At 39.1% G+C, this 19,011-nt stretch overlaps 3 protein-coding genes across 6 annotated transcripts in view; 1 reads left to right on the top strand and 2 right to left on the bottom strand.

Annotated features, from left to right (window-relative positions):
• Positions 1-382: 382 nt before the first annotated feature.
• cldn10l2 (claudin 10-like 2) lies at positions 383-3,960 on the bottom strand. The gene is made up of 5 exons (XM_026145428.1): positions 3,642-3,960; positions 1,820-1,981; positions 1,645-1,732; positions 1,400-1,507; positions 383-1,309 (listed from the first exon to the last, which is right to left on the bottom strand). Exons 1-5 carry the CDS (start codon positions 3,871-3,873, stop codon positions 1,117-1,119), a joined length of 783 nt encoding a protein of 260 aa, XP_026001213.1. The 5' UTR covers positions 3,874-3,960; the 3' UTR covers positions 383-1,116.
• Positions 3,961-4,387: 427 nt separating this feature from the next.
• On the bottom strand, positions 4,388-9,978 carry LOC113007911 (claudin-10-like). Of its 2 annotated transcripts, none has more exons than XM_026144964.1 (5): positions 9,666-9,978; positions 5,561-5,722; positions 5,404-5,485; positions 5,202-5,306; positions 4,388-5,096 (listed from the first exon to the last, which is right to left on the bottom strand). In XM_026144964.1, the coding sequence occupies exons 1-5, from the start codon at positions 9,877-9,879 to the stop codon at positions 4,940-4,942; spliced, it is 720 nt and encodes a 239-aa protein (XP_026000749.1). In that variant the 5' UTR covers positions 9,880-9,978; the 3' UTR covers positions 4,388-4,939. The 2 variants fall into 2 exon arrangements, with proteins under 2 accessions (XP_026000749.1, XP_026000748.1); XM_026144963.1 differs by lacking the exon at positions 9,666-9,978 and adding an exon at positions 6,430-7,172.
• Positions 9,979-11,749: 1,771 nt separating this feature from the next.
• Positions 11,750-19,011, top strand: part of LOC113007538 (multidrug resistance-associated protein 4-like) — an 87,969-nt gene continuing 80,707 nt past the window's right edge. For 2 of the 3 annotated variants that reach the window (XM_026144207.1, XM_026144206.1), the window contains exons 1-14: positions 11,877-12,014; positions 12,476-12,586; positions 15,325-15,445; positions 15,544-15,768; positions 15,855-15,944; positions 16,318-16,481; positions 16,584-16,709; positions 16,892-17,141; positions 17,238-17,345; positions 17,581-17,670; positions 18,015-18,206; positions 18,333-18,427; positions 18,510-18,596; positions 18,674-18,770. In XM_026144207.1, coding sequence (XP_025999992.1) covers positions 11,941-12,014; positions 12,476-12,586; positions 15,325-15,445; positions 15,544-15,768; positions 15,855-15,944; positions 16,318-16,481; positions 16,584-16,709; positions 16,892-17,141; positions 17,238-17,345; positions 17,581-17,670; positions 18,015-18,206; positions 18,333-18,427; positions 18,510-18,596; positions 18,674-18,770 — 1,830 coding nt within the window. In that variant the 5' untranslated portion in view covers positions 11,877-11,940. Of the gene's footprint in view, positions 11,797-11,876; positions 12,015-12,475; positions 12,587-15,324; positions 15,446-15,543; positions 15,769-15,854; positions 15,945-16,317; positions 16,482-16,583; positions 16,710-16,891; positions 17,142-17,237; positions 17,346-17,580; positions 17,671-18,014; positions 18,207-18,332; positions 18,428-18,509; positions 18,597-18,673; positions 18,771-19,011 lie in introns of those variants that run through there. The other variant, XM_026144205.1, reaches the window with a different exon arrangement.

Raw genomic sequence — 19,011 nt, 5'->3', positions numbered from 1 at the left:
CCAATGAATCCATACTATTTGCATACTTAATCTTTTAATGTTAATACACATCTACTCATATATAAGCATATATTATTAACAAAACTTACCAGCAGTATAAAGTTCACTAAAATCATCTCCAGCTGCAAGCTGCAAGTAATATACACATTAAGTAATTAACAGCTATGATTAATAATGTAATTTATACATTCATTTTTTTAATTATATTTTGAAGTCAAATAGCTTGCAGGATTCAATTCAATTCAATTTTATTTATATAGCGCCAAATCACAACATAAGTCGCCTCAAGGCGCTTCATAGGATGATGCTGTTGTTTATATAGTCAAAGAAGAAGGAGTCAAAATACAAGTTTTCTCATTCAGAGAACATTTATTTAAGCCATTCAAAATAAAGTTTAAAATCTTGTACAGTGCCACTTTTCATGTGTTGACCTCTGTATAAATACACAGGTTTATCTATCGTTCATCTGTTTTGTTTTTTTTAAATTCTCCAAGTCCCCTTTATACACACTTAAACACAGACACACAACTACAAGAGAACACCATAACATGTTATGCCTCAGACTGCACCTGTTTGTTTTGGAAAGATCATTTCCATCAGCGTGGCTGTTGTTGATACTCAGTCTCCCGACGAGAATAGTTTTAGTTTTGTGCACCATTGAGTTGTTACTTTACACATAAAACAAGGAGAAGACTCATTTCTTTGGATGAAATGCATAATAATTGCACTAATATCTTTATAAAGGTGTGATTTTGCCAATAAAATATTGGACATCTTTATCGAAGGTTTAAACTGAGCAGTGTGGTGGTGATCAAAGTGATATTGATATATTAATTGATATATACATCTGTTCATCGTCATAGGTGTTTCAGTGAGATTCTTAATGACAGAAAATGCTTTTGGTTAAATCACAGCAATTATAACATAAGTGTAAACACAAGACTATGACAACCACTGGTACAAACACAAGACTAAGACTGCACATCTGTTTTATTCACGAGGTGAATATGACTGAGTATGAAGTGATCTAAAGGAAACAAAACATGACAAAAAATTACTTTCCTCCTATCTACAAGTTGAACTATTGCAGTGTCTGTTTGAGTTAAAACAGACCAACTAGACAAATGCATCTCTGTCTGAGGGTTTCGTTGGTGTTGCCTGAAGCTTTGAAAGTTGGGCGCTTGATCGTCCTGAGCCCATATAGTTAGACCCATACAGCTTGGAGGGTTTGTAGTATCCGGAATAAATGGTTCTTCCTCTGGATGGAGGCGCCATGTACGTGTGAGCATCACAGGCTTGTACTACTCTGCTGTAAAATTCAAAACATTGATGATGTTAATTATATGATGTAGTGGTAGTAGAGACAAGAAAAGGGATTAAAGTGGAATAATTTAGGCACCTTTTTCTGCGGATTACTTTATACACTGTCACAGCATAAAGAACAGCCCCGACTAGGATGAAAAAGCCTCCTGCCAATCCTAGAAAAACTGGAGATCCTAATTCATATCTGGAAGAAGTGAAAGGACGAGGAGAAAATCATGCTATCATTTAAATAATATAAGTTACTGCAAAATTTATAGCAGATATGTCTATAATTTGAAAAGATTTGATGTAAAATGGTGTATGGAGTGGAAAAAGCAGTACCGCAAAACTCCTGATGCGACCTTTTGAGCAAAAGCTGTCCTGGCAATTCTGTTGATGTATAAGCAGTAGGCAGCAATGTCTGACATACCTGCGTGAAGAGGTTTCGGTGAACAGAGGAAAAAAAATGATGGCAAAACATTTACAGAGAGAAGCACGGCGTATGTTCAAAGCTTACCACCAACAAAATGAAGCACTGCTCCCGCGAAGAGCACTTTGTCCTTGGTTTTGTCAGATCCGCCGATGTAAGTGCACTCCATCCCGACAAAGCAGCACACTACAGCAAAGAATCCAATAGTTAACCCGCACATTAGCAATCCTCTCACTGCCTGCACGTAATCTGTTCAAATCAAAAAGAGTTCAGAAAGGAGAAAATGAGAAAAAATAATAAACAACAAGGGGTTGATATGAGAATCAAATCAGACCAGTATAAATAAAACAGCTATAAAAACAGCTATGCAGTGCAGAGATTGTGATCTACAATGGTTTCTGCAATGTTTTCTCAGATTTGTAAAGATTCAATCAGCAGATGCTTGGCGATGCTTGGATGACATAATGCTGCACCAAGTCTTTTTGTTTCATTGAATCTGAGAATCAATAAAAATATGAATAAATCCCTCTTTTGGATATGGTTGAAGAATATTGTACAAAAGATGATCTCTTTTAAGTATTCTTTAGCAGTCTTCATAAAGTCCAGAATATTTGAAGATTGAATTTATAGACGCAATAAGAATATTTTTAAACCCATCAGGGTACATTATATATTTTGTTGAATCCATCCAACCATCCATTTTCTTCTGCCTATCTGATACATGGTCATGGGGAGACCATGACCTTCAATCAACTGACTTAAGGAATATGGAAACACCTTAATTTGGGTGTACGTAAAAGATTCAAAAGTTTTGGTGCTCAGTGTTAAAATATAGTGTTAAGTCTTAAGGTCTGTATTTTAGGCATTTATCCAGATGACTGTAATTTCGCTCATACAGAGAGGAAGATGGTTGACCTTTACTTACTCCAGGCCAAATGGTGTAGTGCAGTATGCTGGAAGAATTGTTGGTGGCCCCTCTTTGGTTAATGGGGGGCCATTGTTTAACCATTGGTTAATGGATAAACAATGTAACATCAAGTTTAGTTCTTGAGAAACTGACCTGTGTATTTAGGAAAAGATCTTCAGAATTTTTTGACATTTGGAAGATGTTTCTGGATCTATTAAAAAATGGGGAAGTTGAGAAGGTGGCGAGAGAGTAAGGTAATGGAAAATATGTAACTAAATTTGGGAATGTATACCGTAACCTGATCTGTTTTTATTTTCTATTTTGTTCTTGGTTGTTGTTTTATTTGTTTGTTGGTCTTTTGTTTGTTTCAGTTTAGTTGCTTTTTTGGGGGGGCTATTTCTTTTTTTTAGTGTCTTGTGTTTTTATTGCTTTCTTACTGCCATATGTTCAAGAAATTTAAAGTGTTGGATATTTATGAATACAAAATCCAATAAATATATGTTTACAAAAAAAATTGGGTGTAGGTAAACTTTTATGATCAGCTGCCACTGTCGCCAGAATTGGAAGTTTAACAAAATCAGAGCCAAGTCATAAAGTGAGCTCACTGAGAAAGCTCTTATTTTTTATATATTCAAAGTTAGCATTAGCAAATAAAGGTTAAGTATATTAAAGCAAGTCTGCAGGGTATTTTATAGACGTTTCTATAAATTCCCAAATATCTGACCTTTTTTTCTCAAATGAGTTATAGTATCACTTTTAGGAACTGGTGCAAAGTCAACGCAACTTTTAATATGGATCCAGAACAACAGCATGCTCTACTTGTTAATCAATAGCATTGCAAAACTAGGCGATACTATTCAAAGTGACAGATTAACAGACAGAATTATAGTCAGGAGTACAATTATTTGAAGAATGAGACTTAAAAAAATTACTAATGACTGATCACCTGACTGCATGTACATAATCTATATAAAAATTATTGGTGAGGCAAATGCAACATACAAGCAACATTCCAGAGCACTGGGTATTCTCTACAGTTGGTCACAGCCGCAGAATCTGTGTAACAGTCGCTCCACAGGTTGGACCAGTACCAGGCCACTTTGATGATGTACGAGCCTCCTTGCCCTCCGAGTTTGGTAATCCTCCAATAGTCCATTGCCATGGTGCAGAGCACAAACAGCCATCCCAACGATGAAATCAAGAAGCCAGATATTTGGATCACACGTTTTCTCATTGTGGAAATCAAGAAGCCTGCTAATGCAGGTTTAATGGATTGTGCTGACCTTAGAAGAAGAAAATCTATTGACGTCTACTCTGGCTCACTAACTGTTCTACTGCTCTAGATTCAAGTAAAATGTGGCCCGGGTGTCCATTTAACTACGTCATAAGTGTCATGTGTTGATGAGGGCTCTGTACCACTTCATGCTGTGTTTACTGTAAACTTTTTGGATCATACCTTCTCCTGTAGATATTTCAAACGACTGTATTGATTATTGCTGTAGCAATATTTAGATGTACTTAAAAGGCTTCATCATGTTTACACCTTGCTCGTTTCTCAAGCATATTAGCACATAATTTGAATAGGAAAGGGAAGATGACAGAACAGAATAGCTCATAATAATACTCTGTTGACCTGAGGTAATCACTTAAAAAAAACAAAAAATAAAAAAACCCCCACAGACACAGAATTTGCTGCAACTTAGTTGTATTTACTTTAACATGTTTTAACTAAACACAGCAATGTGCTAAGGAACCAAGAATGCTCATAATTCACCAAACATTTCAACATGTTTTTTTACCCTCTACAAGTTTGTACACTACAAAGGTTGTTTATGGTTACGTCATATTCAACAAGATAAATGGGTGTCTGTCATCATTTTAATTGCGGTCATTACAGATTAATGACAGACACGCAGAAGCTACATACAGCTAAAGACATAACCAACAAATCCAATTTTGTACATAAATAGAACGTGCTCATCGCCATAAAAAAGCTCCAAAAATAGAAAATGATGCAAGCATTTGATTAGAAATCTCTGTTGTGGGCCAAATGTTTTTGATTTATTGATCCCCCCAAGTCCAGAGAGTAAACTGTATCATAAAAACAAGAAAAAAAGATCCAGCTTCAAAAAACATGTAAGGATTTGACACTGATTTCCTGGTGAGATATGAATCAATATCAGTACATTCAACTGTTGTTTGACCAACACCACAAAGTCACACAGACTGTGCTATAATTAACAATTAATATATCTTCTAGTACCCAAACGTGGCTTTAACCAAAAGTATATTCACATTTGTCACACATAAACATTCTTATCAAAGTGCTGGATCCTGGAGGAGGTGCTGTTGTCTGGAGTTAGCCTCTGATTTACAGACTTCGCCTGCCCTTTTGGGTAGGAGGAGATACGAGAATGTGAGGCAGCGCCTCTGTAGATATAGTTTACCTCTCTTTTGCTGTAAAGAAAAAGACATAGCTTAATTTTTACATGCCAAAAACCATTATAATTCAACAAACAGTGGCCTGTAAAATGTGCTCATGCGTAAGTCTTACTTACTAACCTACTGGTAAAAGAACCTGCAATGGAGAAGCATAACATGGTGCCCCCGAGAATACAGAGGACAGATCCACCCCAGCCAATAAAGAGAGCAGCTCCAAGTTCATACCTAGAGACAAACAGTAAAATTTAATGATAATGTTTATGTCTTTAATGTTTAAGTCAAGCCACATTAAAAGACTCTGTAGGGCAAACATGCTCCTTACTTTTGCGCGATAAACATTGGATCAAAAAATTCTGATGTTATCCGGTGCGCATAGATGGAGCAGGATGAGAGTGAGCACAGGCCTGAGTAAAAAGGGAAATGTTAATTATCTTAAACTGCTGAATGTGCTCTTGCTCAAATGGTTCATCTATACTTACCACTAAGAATGAAATGCACACCGGCAAAACAGGCAATCCTCGCTTTGTTTTTGTCAGATCCTCCAATTTTTGTGCACTTCATTCCCACAAGGGCAAATATAGAGCCGAAAAAGCCCAGAATGACGGCGGAAATCATGAGTGCCCTGCAAGCTATGAGGTAACCTACAGGCATAAAACAAAAATCTTACTACTTAAATGCAACCACAGGAGTCTTTTTGCACTATGCTTCTTTTTTGTGGTCTGGACCACAAGGTCAATGAGCTACTGACCTCGTGGCCAACTTAACACATAAAGTAAGAAAAACAATTTGTCATGAGTAACCTTAAGTGGTTTCTGCTACTTTGTGTTAGTGTGTCTGCTTCTTTGGGTGAAAAAAATGCCATTGAAATGTAATTTCGAGGCAAACATTAGCCTGGAAGCTAACCACTGAAACTAGTCAGCCGTGAACAAAACTCCCTGAGGTTCCCAGTAAATCTTCTTTATTGTTTTCAGGTTCTGAGAACTAAGGCTAAACATTGACATATTAGACGGTAAATGAGTTGGAGACTGGCTTTAGGGTTTGAATTATTCCGATGTAGCAATAAGCTTCAACGTGAATTTTCAAAAAATGATTTAAAGATAAAAAGAGCAGAGGTTTAAGCACATTAAGGAAAATGAGAAAGGATCAATAAAAACACAGAAAATTAGGTTAAAAGAGCATTTGAAAAGTCTTAAGATGCTATCATATACTATGGTATTAGTAAGCATACGAACATATATATACACACACTAACAATAAATAAACAGAAGTTGAGACCTATGGTTTAAATGAATCCAGCATACTAGTAAAATCCAAGATAAATGATAGGTGTATAATAAGAACAGCTGACCATCCAGTGCCAGCATCGAGATAAATTCTTTGCAGTTGGATACTCCTGTTGAATCAGTCACACAGGTCTTCCAAAGATTTGACCAGTAGGAAGCTGTGGTAATGACTGATCCATCATCTGAAGACACCTTCCAGTAGTCAGTCGGCAAGGTAGAAGACTCCAGTATCCACCCAGCGGTAGAGAAAAAAAAGGCAACAATCTCCTGAAACATGCTGCTCATAATGCTGAGAAGAATCCTCCACTTTACTGTGGCTGGCAGTTAAATTGATGGGACCTGAAATGGACGAATGCTTCCCTGAGACTTGTTGAAAATGTAGCTAGGCTCTTGGCACAAGTAGGTTCAATGAATAGGCTGTGATTACAGTTAATGTGTTGTGAACTGTTATATTGGGAAGGGAGGAGTTTGGCCTTAAACTTCAACAGGTGGCCAGTGGTCCTTTATAGTGTTTTCCACCCACGGTACACGTCACTGTGACTCGCAGTCCTGCTGTTGGTGACTGAGAGTCCTGAAAAGTTGAACTGCGATGATCTCACAAAAGGGTTTAAAATTAAGCTTAGCACACATCCTCAAGCACAGTTTCTAGGTAGCTGCAGGTATGTGTGTGTTTTATGCGGACTGCAGTAGACACGAGGGGCACTATTTAAATAGTTTTATTAATAAGTAAAAATATTGACGACATAGTAAATTTTTTTTTACATATTTAGAGCAGGATTGTTTGCGCAGAGTCGGGCAGGGCAGGTGTATTAGTTATTATTGATCTCTGGCTCTCTTCCACAGCATGTCTTTTGTCCTGTCTTCCTCTCTTCACCCCAGCTAGTCACGGCAGATGGCCACCCCTCCCTGAGCCTGGTTCTGCTGGAGGTTTCTTCTTGTTAAAAGGGAGTTTTTCCTTCCCACTGTTGCCCAAGTGCTTGCTCATAGCGGATGATATGATTGTTGGGTTTTTCTCTGTATGTATTATTTCAGGGTCTACCTTACAATATAAAGAACCTTGACCCACATAGCAAAATTGGTATGGCCCGGATCTGGCCCACACAATGTGCTTACACGTGGCCCACATACCGCAAAGAATAACGTCCCTTTGGTGGCCCAGATCTGGTTTACCAGAGGTGGCCCAAACATGGGCCAGCACAAGGCCAGTTGCAGACACACTGCTGGCCCTGTGCTGGCCCAGAACAGTTTCAGCTCTGGCCCCAGATGTCAGCCTAATGTGTACCTTAATCAAGCCAAGTAATAACAACATGTGCCAGAACACAACAGTGCAAAAGTAACATGACAAAACTCAATGAATGGACTGATTCTTATATAGCACTTTCCTACTCTCTCAGATTACTCAAAGTGCTCTATACAACATGCTCATTCACCCAATCACACACTTTCTCTAAACTGAGCACTTCTTAACTACTTCCATGCACATTCCCACTCTTGACATGGAGACTGGAGGATCCAGGGATCAAACCACTAACCTTCTGATTAGTATGTGACCTGCTGTACCGCCTGAGCTACAGCCACCCAGTGGTAAACGCGAGCAAACTCTCACTAGGTTTTGGATAAAGTGTACACTCACAAACCTGTCAAACCTGCATTTGAAATGTTGGTTACCACAGCAGTATAGTATTGCAACATGGCATTTGGGTCTTCGAACTAAAATAGGAAAATAGGAATATAAATAGTGCCATCATTGCCAGAACTGGCCCACATCTGGTGGACATACACCCTTCCATGATACCAGCCAGTCAGAAGTGCCAGCTTGATGCCAGATCTGGGGAAGACCTGTTTTCTATGAGCCTAGGCCACATAAACCAAACCATAAGCGGGCCAGATGTGGCATGCCATCACATAAACAGTGCCATCTGCGCCAGGCCTGGCCCATATCTGGATGACATACCACTTACCATGCCAGAAGTCAGCCCGCAGTGCCGACTTGACACCAGATCCAGGCCAGACCTGTCTGCTATGTGGGGAGGTGACTGTTGTTGTGATTTGGAGCTGTATAAATAAAATTTAATTCATTGAACAAATACAAACAAACATTTTAAAAGATACCTTATATTTTTCACCTTGCACTGGGAAGTCACGAACAGTATAGGCAACAGTTACCACCACTTCCTCATGCACTTAAAATAGCCGCATTTAGATAACTTATTAACAACATGGCATTCTCTCTGATGTCTTACCTCAGACGAATGTCCCTTGAGTCAACAGAAATGTGTTTATAGGAGATGAACAAAAGGGCGATCAGGGTGTCTTTGACAAAGGCCAACTGAATTCAGTATGTGAATTACAGCTCCACCTGGTGGCTGTACACTAGTATCTCCCACCTTCATATGGAGGGACCTTGAGTTTTTTTCCCACCCATCCTTTCTGGGATTATTTTTGTCGATATTTTGTAGAATGTGGAAAAATAAATATGAAACTGGTAATACTGATAATATGTGGCAAACAAACAAACAAAAAAAAAGGATTAAACATAATTAATTTTGGTATGTTATAGACATAACTTAAATGCATTTTCTTTGAATTTTTTTTTGTTTCTTTCCATTGTGAGAAAGTAAAGCATTTTAGTTATTTTAGTATTTTATGCTTATTTTAGACCTATGCTGTCGTTTTCTGTCTTTCTCGCCTGTTAGTGCTTACATGTCTTGGGTTATTTCCCCTGTACCTGGACCCCAGAGACACCCAGTTTGACATTTCCTACAAAGAGGTTACACATTTACACATTTGCCACAATCGGTCTCTGAAATGCAAATTGTCAATTGAATTAACTGTTTGATTGCTTTGTATTAAGGGCCCATTTTAATGGAAATCAATCAACTGTACTTGTGGCTAAAAAAATGTTAGCAACAGAAATAACAAAAGATAGAGTTCAGAGACTGTGTTACATAATCTACTGTGACAGATACTGAATGCATGCTTCCATGAAAAAGAAAATAATAAAAAGTGCATATCTTACAAAATTCCATTAAAAAAAAAAATTCAAATACATTTTTGAATTTCACCTTTTAAAGAATTTTGAGGACTTTGCTGATAGATTTGCCAATAGACAAAAAGTGACACATTTGTTTCACTTAGTCACCACACATCAAGACTATTTAAAGAAGCAATTCCGCAGTATCCACACTGTACCTTACCATAAATTTATAGCTCAAAAAGATTATCAACATAATGCATGTGTTATTTAACCATAAACATAGATGTTCTGGCTGTTTGGGAAATATAAGATTTCTGATCTAACCTTCTAGCTGTAAGATAGTATGATGTGGTCTGCAGTGCAGAGATCCAATGGCATTTCCAGCACAGTTGTTCCACAGACCCTGGAGCACCCACGTTGCTGTGATGACTGAGGAAGCCCGGCTGGTGGCCCTCCATTCATTGGACACTGTGGCACCGATAGTGGCTCCTAACCCAGCCACACCACAGAGGAATGCCAAAATCTGCAAGCCTGACATTTGTTGGGTTAAGGTATGTTAGCAGTCTTTTAGTAGCCTCAAGAAAGAAGAAATAAAAATCCTTTCAGGCTAGCAAATTACACCGTGGACATGTGTTTCACTGAGATGATTAACAGACAAAACATCTTGCCTGCACATCCAGAGCTGAGGGGTGGACGCAAAGAGTAAAGGAAGTGGGCAGTTAAGCATTACATTTTGAAAGGGACTCTGAGAAAATCTCACTTAGTTTGTCCAGGTTTTCATCTAAAAATACTGTCAAGTGACACATTAACATAAAAAATAATAAAAGAGTAATCAGTAATCCTAACAAAATGAAAGTCAAAGTGACAAAGTCCAGTTCTTGTTCATCTGCTTCTGTTTAGCAACTGAATGTCTAATGATTTGCAAGCTCATTTTAACATATATGTTGTTTGTCATGTCTCCTGGTTTCACTCAAGAGAAATCTGTCAGACTTATCTAAAACAGAAAAAAGAAGAAAAAAACTGATATGTGTTCATTCCAATACTAAATCAACCTATTGACTAAAAGTTCAGGCATAAAGCCACTCCTGCCAAGTCATGTTGACATAAGAGTCAGATTAAAGCTTCCCTCTGGAAATGAGATGAGCCAATAATAACAACAGTCAGCCCTAAACTGTGCCCAGTGTTGCCCTTTTATCAGCTGTTACAAGTCCCACCTTCATTGCATGAGCAGTGTAAATGACTACTGAAACTATCTGATAGAAGTATGATACCTACTATAATTAAAATGCATATTATCAACAAATGCTCTTAAAAAATATAAAATTAAAAAAATAATCTATGTTTACTGCATGTTTCAGCTGCTAAAGTTGGAGCAGGTTTTGCTTACTTTATATGCAGTTAGAAATTTTAGTCTAGTTGAGGCCGGTCGTTTCCAAATGATTACCGGATAAATGAGAGGGGCTGGAAAAAAACACAAAGGCCTGGCACTTTCCCTGCTTAATTTTTGCTCTTGTACTGAATTGAGATAATTTGATAAATAGTTTAGATAAAAACTCGAATGGACTGGCACCTATTAGAGCACTTTTCTAGTTAATTTGAATACTCAAAGTGCTTTGTAGCTACAAGTGCTTTGTAGCTTCATCTGCATAGGCACCTTTTTCTGTGCCTAAGTGCTTTGAACCTAACATTCCCACACTCTGATGGATGCATCAGAAACAACTCATGGTTCACTACCCTGCCAGAGGACATTATTTAGATGCCAAAGAACACTCAAGGAGCATTCAAGCCACCGACCTTCTGATAAGTTAACATCTTAAACCACAGTGACCATGAGACTTCTGAATTGGACACTGGTCACTTCTTAGATTCTGTATTTTGTATTTTGTAGCTTGTCACATGTCAAAAATGTGTAATGTGCATTTTAGAAAACTTATCTTAGAAACGATTGAAAGATATATTATTCCAACCTATTATGTGAAAACAGAACAGAGGTTCACAACAGAATTGTGAATCTAAAAAGTTGCTTCAGCTGTTGAATAACTGTAAGTATGTTTTGTGTACTCGATTACTTAAAAAAATGTATTAAAGTTGACGTACAATACTCAAATAAACGTGTACTACTTAGTTATTCCTCCCAGTGTTTTCCGTTATTGACCATTTAATTGAATGCACTGTAGATTCATAAAGAAGAGTCATCATGTACAATGGGTGCATGATCTCTGAACTACTGAGCGATACATTATACTATTTACTACAAGGTACAACATGACACCATCCCCTCTTGGGATCTGTAACAGACAGCAAAGAAAAATGTTTCTCATATGAAGCAGAGGGAGCCTTGTAATGGACTCTTGTATCAGCCAATCTGCATACAGTGGGCGGGCCACGCATCGTCCGCGCTCATCACAGCCAAACCGGCTGACAGCCACCTGGGATAATCCCGTGCTGGACGTCGGTAGGTGTAGTATTGACAGTAGTCGGAGTCTACCCCAGCTGCTCAGCTGCTCAGTCAGTGTTTCCACTTCTCATTGTTTATCGACAACCCCTCTGCCACACAGCAGGCAGAGACTGTCTCCAGGTTGCTTTTTCTGTTTGGGTCATGGAACCTCCGCGGAAGGAGGCGAAAGATAATCCTTCGGCTTCAGCTAATCTTCTCTCCAAGATTTTCTTCTGGTAAGAAAACCGGCCTCACGCTGACAGCTTTCTGTGACATTAACCGAGTGAAGAGCTCTCCTGTCTGACAGTTTGTGACCACCCAATGAGGCCTGTCCATGGTTATTCAAGGTCCATCCCTTGAATAAACCACACGGTTACCGAGTGAAGTTTGTTACGTGGTGTTGAAAATAAGAGTTGTTCTAGAGTAAAGTGCCGTAAAGTTGAAATATCAGTGATGCAATGACAAGTAATGTGTAATAATGGAGAATTAGCATCAGTTTTTTAATTAACCCATTGTATTTACATTTTATGTACTATATACATGCAGCTATTTAAACTAGGACAATATGTGTGTATTAAAAAGCATAAATGTGGTGTGATTAAAAAAAAAGTACTGTATTTACTTATGACTTTAAAATGTAAACAAAATAAAACAAAATTATGCCTAAAAAAGTTGCTTCTGTTTACTTTTCCTTTAGTTGGCTAAATCCCTTGTTCAGAATTGGATACAGAAGGAAGCTGCAAGAGGATGACATGTACAAAGTTCTCCCGGAGGATGCATCTGATCGACTTGGAGAGGAACTACAGAGGTGGTTTAAATTTATTATGTCTGATTGTACTCAAGGTTTTTGTTTGGTGCTTCTTATAGAATCAGTCTACCAGTTTTCCCTCATTGTAATAAAGGCACCCTTTTTTAACAGTGATTCCACTGAAAGTCAAGCTATACAAAGTACTAACTGAACAGTCTCACGTGCTAATAAATTCAAACACTGATTCAGACAACGGTTCCGACTTTTCAGCAACTCCCGCCTTCATATCAGGTCGAGTATTACAGCACAGAACCAGGGTCATGAACAGAACTCACATTCACATTTGCCATCATTTTTGCTTTATTCTCCGGTACTGTATCCTGTGACATTTTATTAGATAGCACAAAAGGCCGTTCTATCATGCTTGTCCTCTCTGAGCAACTCTTCATGGAGTGGGTTTTACAAACACTGCCGTTCCAGCTTTTGTGGCCTGCCAGTGTCAACTAGGCCCTTGTGACCTCTTTACCTTGACTGACCCACTTCCCTGCTGGTGTTCACTTCCATTTCAGAGCTTTTGAAGAGGACAGACACAAACCACCTTTGGGCCTTTCTTGCTGCCAGCATCAGTGATTGTGGAAATGGCAGTGAAAATGTCAGCTTAAAACTGTAGAAACATCCAGCTTATGGTAACACTCACTACAATTTTTTTTCTGCGCAAATGTCAGCATTTGGCATTCAGGACCTTGTTCACTTCCAGTACTCTGAACTACTATATATTGAAGCTAGAGCTGCACACTCCTGGGAAGTACCAGTTGGATTGAAATGACTCCCTTCTCCACTGCTAAAACCCCTGTGTGTGTGGAGAGGCTGCCCCCTTTGACGAAGTTTGGCATCAAAAGTGTGCCCTGGAGATGGGCCCATCTATATTTAGATGGTAGTTCTGAGGGCATAAAAGTTATGGTTGACAGCACTCTTTTGTACGCCGCAGATGTTTAAGCGTTAGTGTGATACATGAGCAGGTGTTCCTCAGAAGACCGAGAATGTCAATACAGGATCAGACTGTGTTTGAAAAACAGTCTGCAAACAGTGTTTTATAAAGTTGCAGTGCAGAAATCAATCTGTAAATCTGAGAGTTAAGCGGTGCAGAATCCATAAGCACTGGTCTGCAGAGATGAGGAATAAAGGGATATGGTTAAATATTCTTGACAGAGGGTATGTCTGCTGTTGCCCAAAACAAATGCACTGACCTAAACGTTTTACCTTGCATTCAGGGGATCTGGGATTTTCCTGGCTTGGTTTACTTACCTGCAGAGGGAAGGGTAAATTAGTGCAAAGTTAATCTAAGTGACCGTCTTAGGCAATCCTGATGGGAATGGTCTTTTCCACAATGAGTATCCATAGTGCTCAAAGGATCAGTGAATAATTTGATGAGTATAAAAACCATTCAGAGTCAACAGATCTCAACTCAATTAAACTTATTTTAAAATGTGAAACTTTCTCTTTAGCATGTATTTTAGAAGAATGATGTTTCATCCCTTCATTAGCATCTTACAAACATCTAATAATGTCAAGGCTTTTCTGAAGACAGTGATTTTTACAATCAAGTATTTGGCTAAAGAGCAGCATGGGTAAGGAGCTTGGTCTCATGTGGGAGATGGAGAAGTAGTGCTATCTATATATAGGTGGGCTCACCTCCAAGCACAATGTCAACCTTAATGCCAAACACTCTCACAGGGGGCAGTCCCTCCCATAAATCGGTGATGTCCAATTAAAGAGGTGCCAGGAAGTGGCAGGGACCTTCATGAATCTCTGGTTGGCTTTTACGCAGCTGGGTATTCTGCTATTGGAAAAGAGTGCACCTTTGTCTGGTGCATATGGCATTTTAGAGTACTAGCAGAAAGTTGAGTGGTGAATTCTTCTCTTTACTACAAACGCCGATGTGGCATTGATGTCAAGGAGGGCCTGATGACTGGCCTGGAATTAAGCATTGAGAGCAAAGTCTTAGTATGTAACAATAAGGGGTGTTACAGTAACCACTCTAATAGAAGAACAGAGTAAGAATGACCAGATGGTTTTTGTCTAGCTTCTTGACAAAATTTGAAATTAAATGGTAAATGGTAAATGGCCTGTATTTGTATAGCGCTTTACTAGTCCCTAAGGACCCCAAAGCGCTTTACATAAAAGGCGGGAAATTAAAGTAAACATGAGCAGGGAAGTGGGCCAGACAAGGTAAGGAGGTCATAAGAACCTTATTGGCAGGTCACCAAGGCTACATTCACATTGGTTGTGAAATAGTGAATTGTTGAACTCTGTTGGAATTGTTTGGAGAGGATAAGAATAACTGAACAGTTTTTTGTGCAATGTTAAATACATTTTGAGAGGGCCGAGGTTGATGGTGGATAAAGCCGCAGCTGGATTCACGAACCTGCTCCTGCTTTTTACCTTTGTTTATGTCTCAGGTTGATATGACAGGATGTGAGCGTGTAAAATCCAGACAGCTATGCAGTGTGTATGCCACATACTGTTCACATTGTGTAGCATTGTATTTATTGTTAATATTATGTATCAGCAGTAGTGATAATAGCGATAATAGTGATCCATACCTGGTTAGTTAGTATGAGCAATATAAATTAACAATTATAATCCTTCACTCTTCTCTTAAAATACACTAAGTAGAAATTGATTTTGCTTCTTTCCTGGGGAATCACCAGCAGTGTATTGCTTTATTACTGGCTTTGAAAATCTTCCTATCAGGAGTATTAATTGGTTTTCTTTCTATTTTCCGACACATTTCAAAGGTACTGGAATCAAGAAATTCAACAGGCCGCAAACGATTTACGGTCGCCTAAACTTACCAAGGCCCTCATTGAGTGCTATTGGAAATCATACTTGCTCATTGGATCGTACATCTTTATAGAGGTATATCAAAGTAACAATGAAAGTGCACAGCAAGAAGTGAGAAGCTTTAAAATGTAAAATACACTGACATTTCTGTTTTACATTCCCTTTGCTATCAGGAAGTCATCAAAGTCATTCAGCCAGTGCTACTTGGAAAGCTGATCGAGTACTTTGAGAGCTACGACCCAGCTAACTCACCTGCGGTCTCTGAGGCGTACATCTACGCTGCAGGCATCTCACTCTCAACCATCAGTCTGACTGTCCTTCACCATCTCTATTTCTACCACGTTCAACGAGCTGGGATGAAGATTCGCGTGGCCGTGTGCCATATGATCTATCGAAAGGCGAGTCATTATGATATGCCTGCAAATAAATGCCATCCTCTGAATTCTGCCGTGGTAAATTGAACTTACACCTTTGTTCCGCAAAGGCTCTGTGTCTTAACAGCTCAGCACTGGCCAAAACAACTACAGGACAGATTGTGAACCTCTTATCCAATGATGTCAACAAGTTTGACGAGGTGAATGAAAATATCTGCACTCAGCTTCCAGTTTAAATGCTACCTTCCTGAAAGCTATATTGCTAAATTTTGCTTGGAACTGTTTTATACATATATTGATTGATTTATTTATTTTGATTATTTTGAAGTCTCTGCTGTGTGGTGCTGCTGAACTATACTGTAATATACTGACAGGTGTTTCTATTATTTTGTCCATTGTATTTATTTGAGTGTTGGTGTTAAAAGAGAAACACGAAGTTATAGCCTTACGTAGGTTTTTCTGCAGGGATTTATTATCTTGTATCTTTGAGTTAATGTTTTTCTTTTGACTTGCATTATAGATGACCTTACTCTCTTTGCCTTTGCAATATTTCTGCTTATGCTTTTCTTACAGGTCACATTATACTTGCACTTTCTGTGGATTGGTCCCCTGCAAGCAGTGTCTGTGATAATATTGTTGTTGTATGCGATCGGCCCGTCGTGTCTCGCGGGAATGGCTGTCTTCTTCTTTATGATGCCAGTACAGACCATGTTTGGACGTTTGTTCTCAAGACTGAGGTTTGAAGTCTTTTGCCAGATTCATTAAACATGCCATACATGTGCTGTTTTTCCTCCACGTGTTGTGTTGCATTGATTCCATAGTTTCAGTTTTTCTCTTAGGGCTGAAACAGCAGTCTTAACAGATGAGAGAATTCGCACAATGAGTGAAGTCATTTCTGGGATCCGAGTTATAAAGATGTACGGGTGGGAGAAGCCTTTTGGTGCGCTGGTGGATGAGGTCAGAAGGTACAGTTGATCTAACAATATACATATTCAGCCTCCAAATGTCTACCTGTAGAGGTTCAAGTGTGATATTGTAAAGTTATTTTTTAATATGAATATTAGAGTGAGTTAGAAGGAAGATTACTGTAAAGTGCAATAAAATAAAAACTGTGCCAAACACTGCCATCCTATTTTGTTTTCCACAGAATGGAAATCTCTAAGATCATGAAAAGCTCTTACCTGCGTGGCCTGAACATGGCGTCTTTCTTTGCAGCCAGCAAGGTCATCATCTTTGTCACCATCTGCGTTTATGTACTAACAGGGAACAAGTTGTCTGCCAGCAGAGTGTTCATGGCAGTTTCCCTCTACGGGGCAGTGCGACTCACCATCACGCTTTTTTTCCCCTGTGCCATAGAGAAGGTCTCTGAGTCTCTCATCAGCATAGAAAGGATTAAAGTAAGTATATTACAGTTAGAGGCTATATATTTTCCAGTAGTGTGTTCTGATTACTTTGTATAAAAACTAAAACAAATAATCTACTATTCTTGTAAGCAATTTCTTCTGCTGGATGAAGTTGCTCCTCAGCATCTTGGCCTTCCTGTGGCAGAGAAGAAGGACTGCATGGTGAAAATTCAGGACTTAATATGCTACTGGAATAAGGTAGGAAACATTTTGGGAAATGCGTCTTTCCCTCTCATCCTAAATATGTATCGCATGCAATCTTTTGAGCCCTCGAAGCATAGCTAGTATTATACACTATGCTACACCAGCTGCGATGCTTGTGAGACAAATTTGTGGTTTTGAGCTATGCATAGTAGGTGAACCAAGAATTAAATTAATTGTTGTGTATTTACTACACACACCGATGTTCAAACTGGCTTACTTTTTCTTACAGACTCTTGAAACTCCAACCTTGCAGAACGTGTCTTTCGCAGTGAGATCAGAGCAGCTCCTGGCAGTAATTGGACCTGTTGGAGCTGGAAAGGTCAGGTCTGTTGTCAAGTCTCAGATTTAGTGAAGCACACACATGACCATGAGCCTGACATGGGTTAGGTAACTCTAAATACTTCTTACTGAAAATCTGTTGTGTTTACCACCAATTTCACAGCAGAAACCCTGCCTCTTAAGTTTCCTTATTAGTATATGATGCTTGTTTAATACATACATACTAAAATGTCCTCCCTAATTGGGAAACAGTTTTTGTAGGTTTGCTAGGCCTCTCGACTCCAGTTCCATGCTGAGTTCTCTGAGCAAGAAAGCGATTTTAAAGGTATTTCCCAAAATGTAAATATTGCAGTTTAAACCTAATTTTTTGTTTGTGCATTTCAGTCCTCGCTCCTCAGTGCCATACTGGGAGAACTGAGCCAGGAAAGTGGTGTCATCAAAGTCAAAGGAGAGCTTACATACACTTCTCAGCAACCCTGGATTTTACCTGGTACAATTCGAAGCAACATCCTTTTTGGCAAGGAGCTCAACCTCAAGAAGTATGATAGAGTACTGAGAGCCTGTGCCCTAAAGAGAGTGAGAATCACCTTGAAGCATGCTTGTCAATAATACAGTCTTGTAGCAAAGTTAGAGCTATTTTGGCTTTCAGTACTCTGGTGCAAATGGGAATGTTGGGAAAAGTTGCTTTTGTACCCTGATCAGGACATGGACCTGCTGCCAGGTGGTGACCTGGCGATTGTCGGGGACAGAGGGGCCAATCTCAGCGGAGGACAGAAGGCAAGGGTCAGCTTAGCAAGGTGTGCTGGACAACAATACAGAAAAATGCCGGCTTATTTGGTAACAGTGACAGAGATAAAGTCTGTGTGTGCGTCTTTTTAGAGCAGTGTACCAGGATGCAGATATCTATTTGCTTGATGACCCTCTCAGTGCTGTGGATGCTGAGGTGGGCCGGCACCTCTTTGAGGAGTAAGTCCTGTTGCCAGCATCTTACTGTTGTTTGTGAAAAGAAGTTGGCAGTTTTTCATGTTATTTCTTCTCTGCAGGTGTATTTGTGGACTTCTGAGGAAGAAGCCTCGTATCCTGGTTACTCATCAGCTACAGTATCTGAAGGCTGCCGATCAGATCGTCGTCTTAAAGGAGGTGTGAGCTTGAGTTTTGATTTAAAATACAAAATATCAGCAACTTTATTAGGTACACTTATGTAACTTCTCATGAATGCAAACGTCTAATCATCCAGTCACATGGCAGGGTGTCAGTGCATTTAGGGCCAGGGCCAGTAAACAGGGAAAAATTGCATTTGTGTTTAGTTTTTTGGGTGATTTATAAAAGTTGGGCTGTTTTCTAACCACAGGGGGAATAAGTTCATGTCAGTATCAAGCAC

This window comes from Astatotilapia calliptera, chromosome 16, assembly GCF_900246225.1.
Source record: "Astatotilapia calliptera chromosome 16, fAstCal1.2, whole genome shotgun sequence".
NCBI classification, from domain to species: domain Eukaryota; kingdom Metazoa; phylum Chordata; class Actinopteri; order Cichliformes; family Cichlidae; genus Astatotilapia; species Astatotilapia calliptera.
This window is presented reverse-complemented; position numbering and strand designations above follow the sequence as displayed.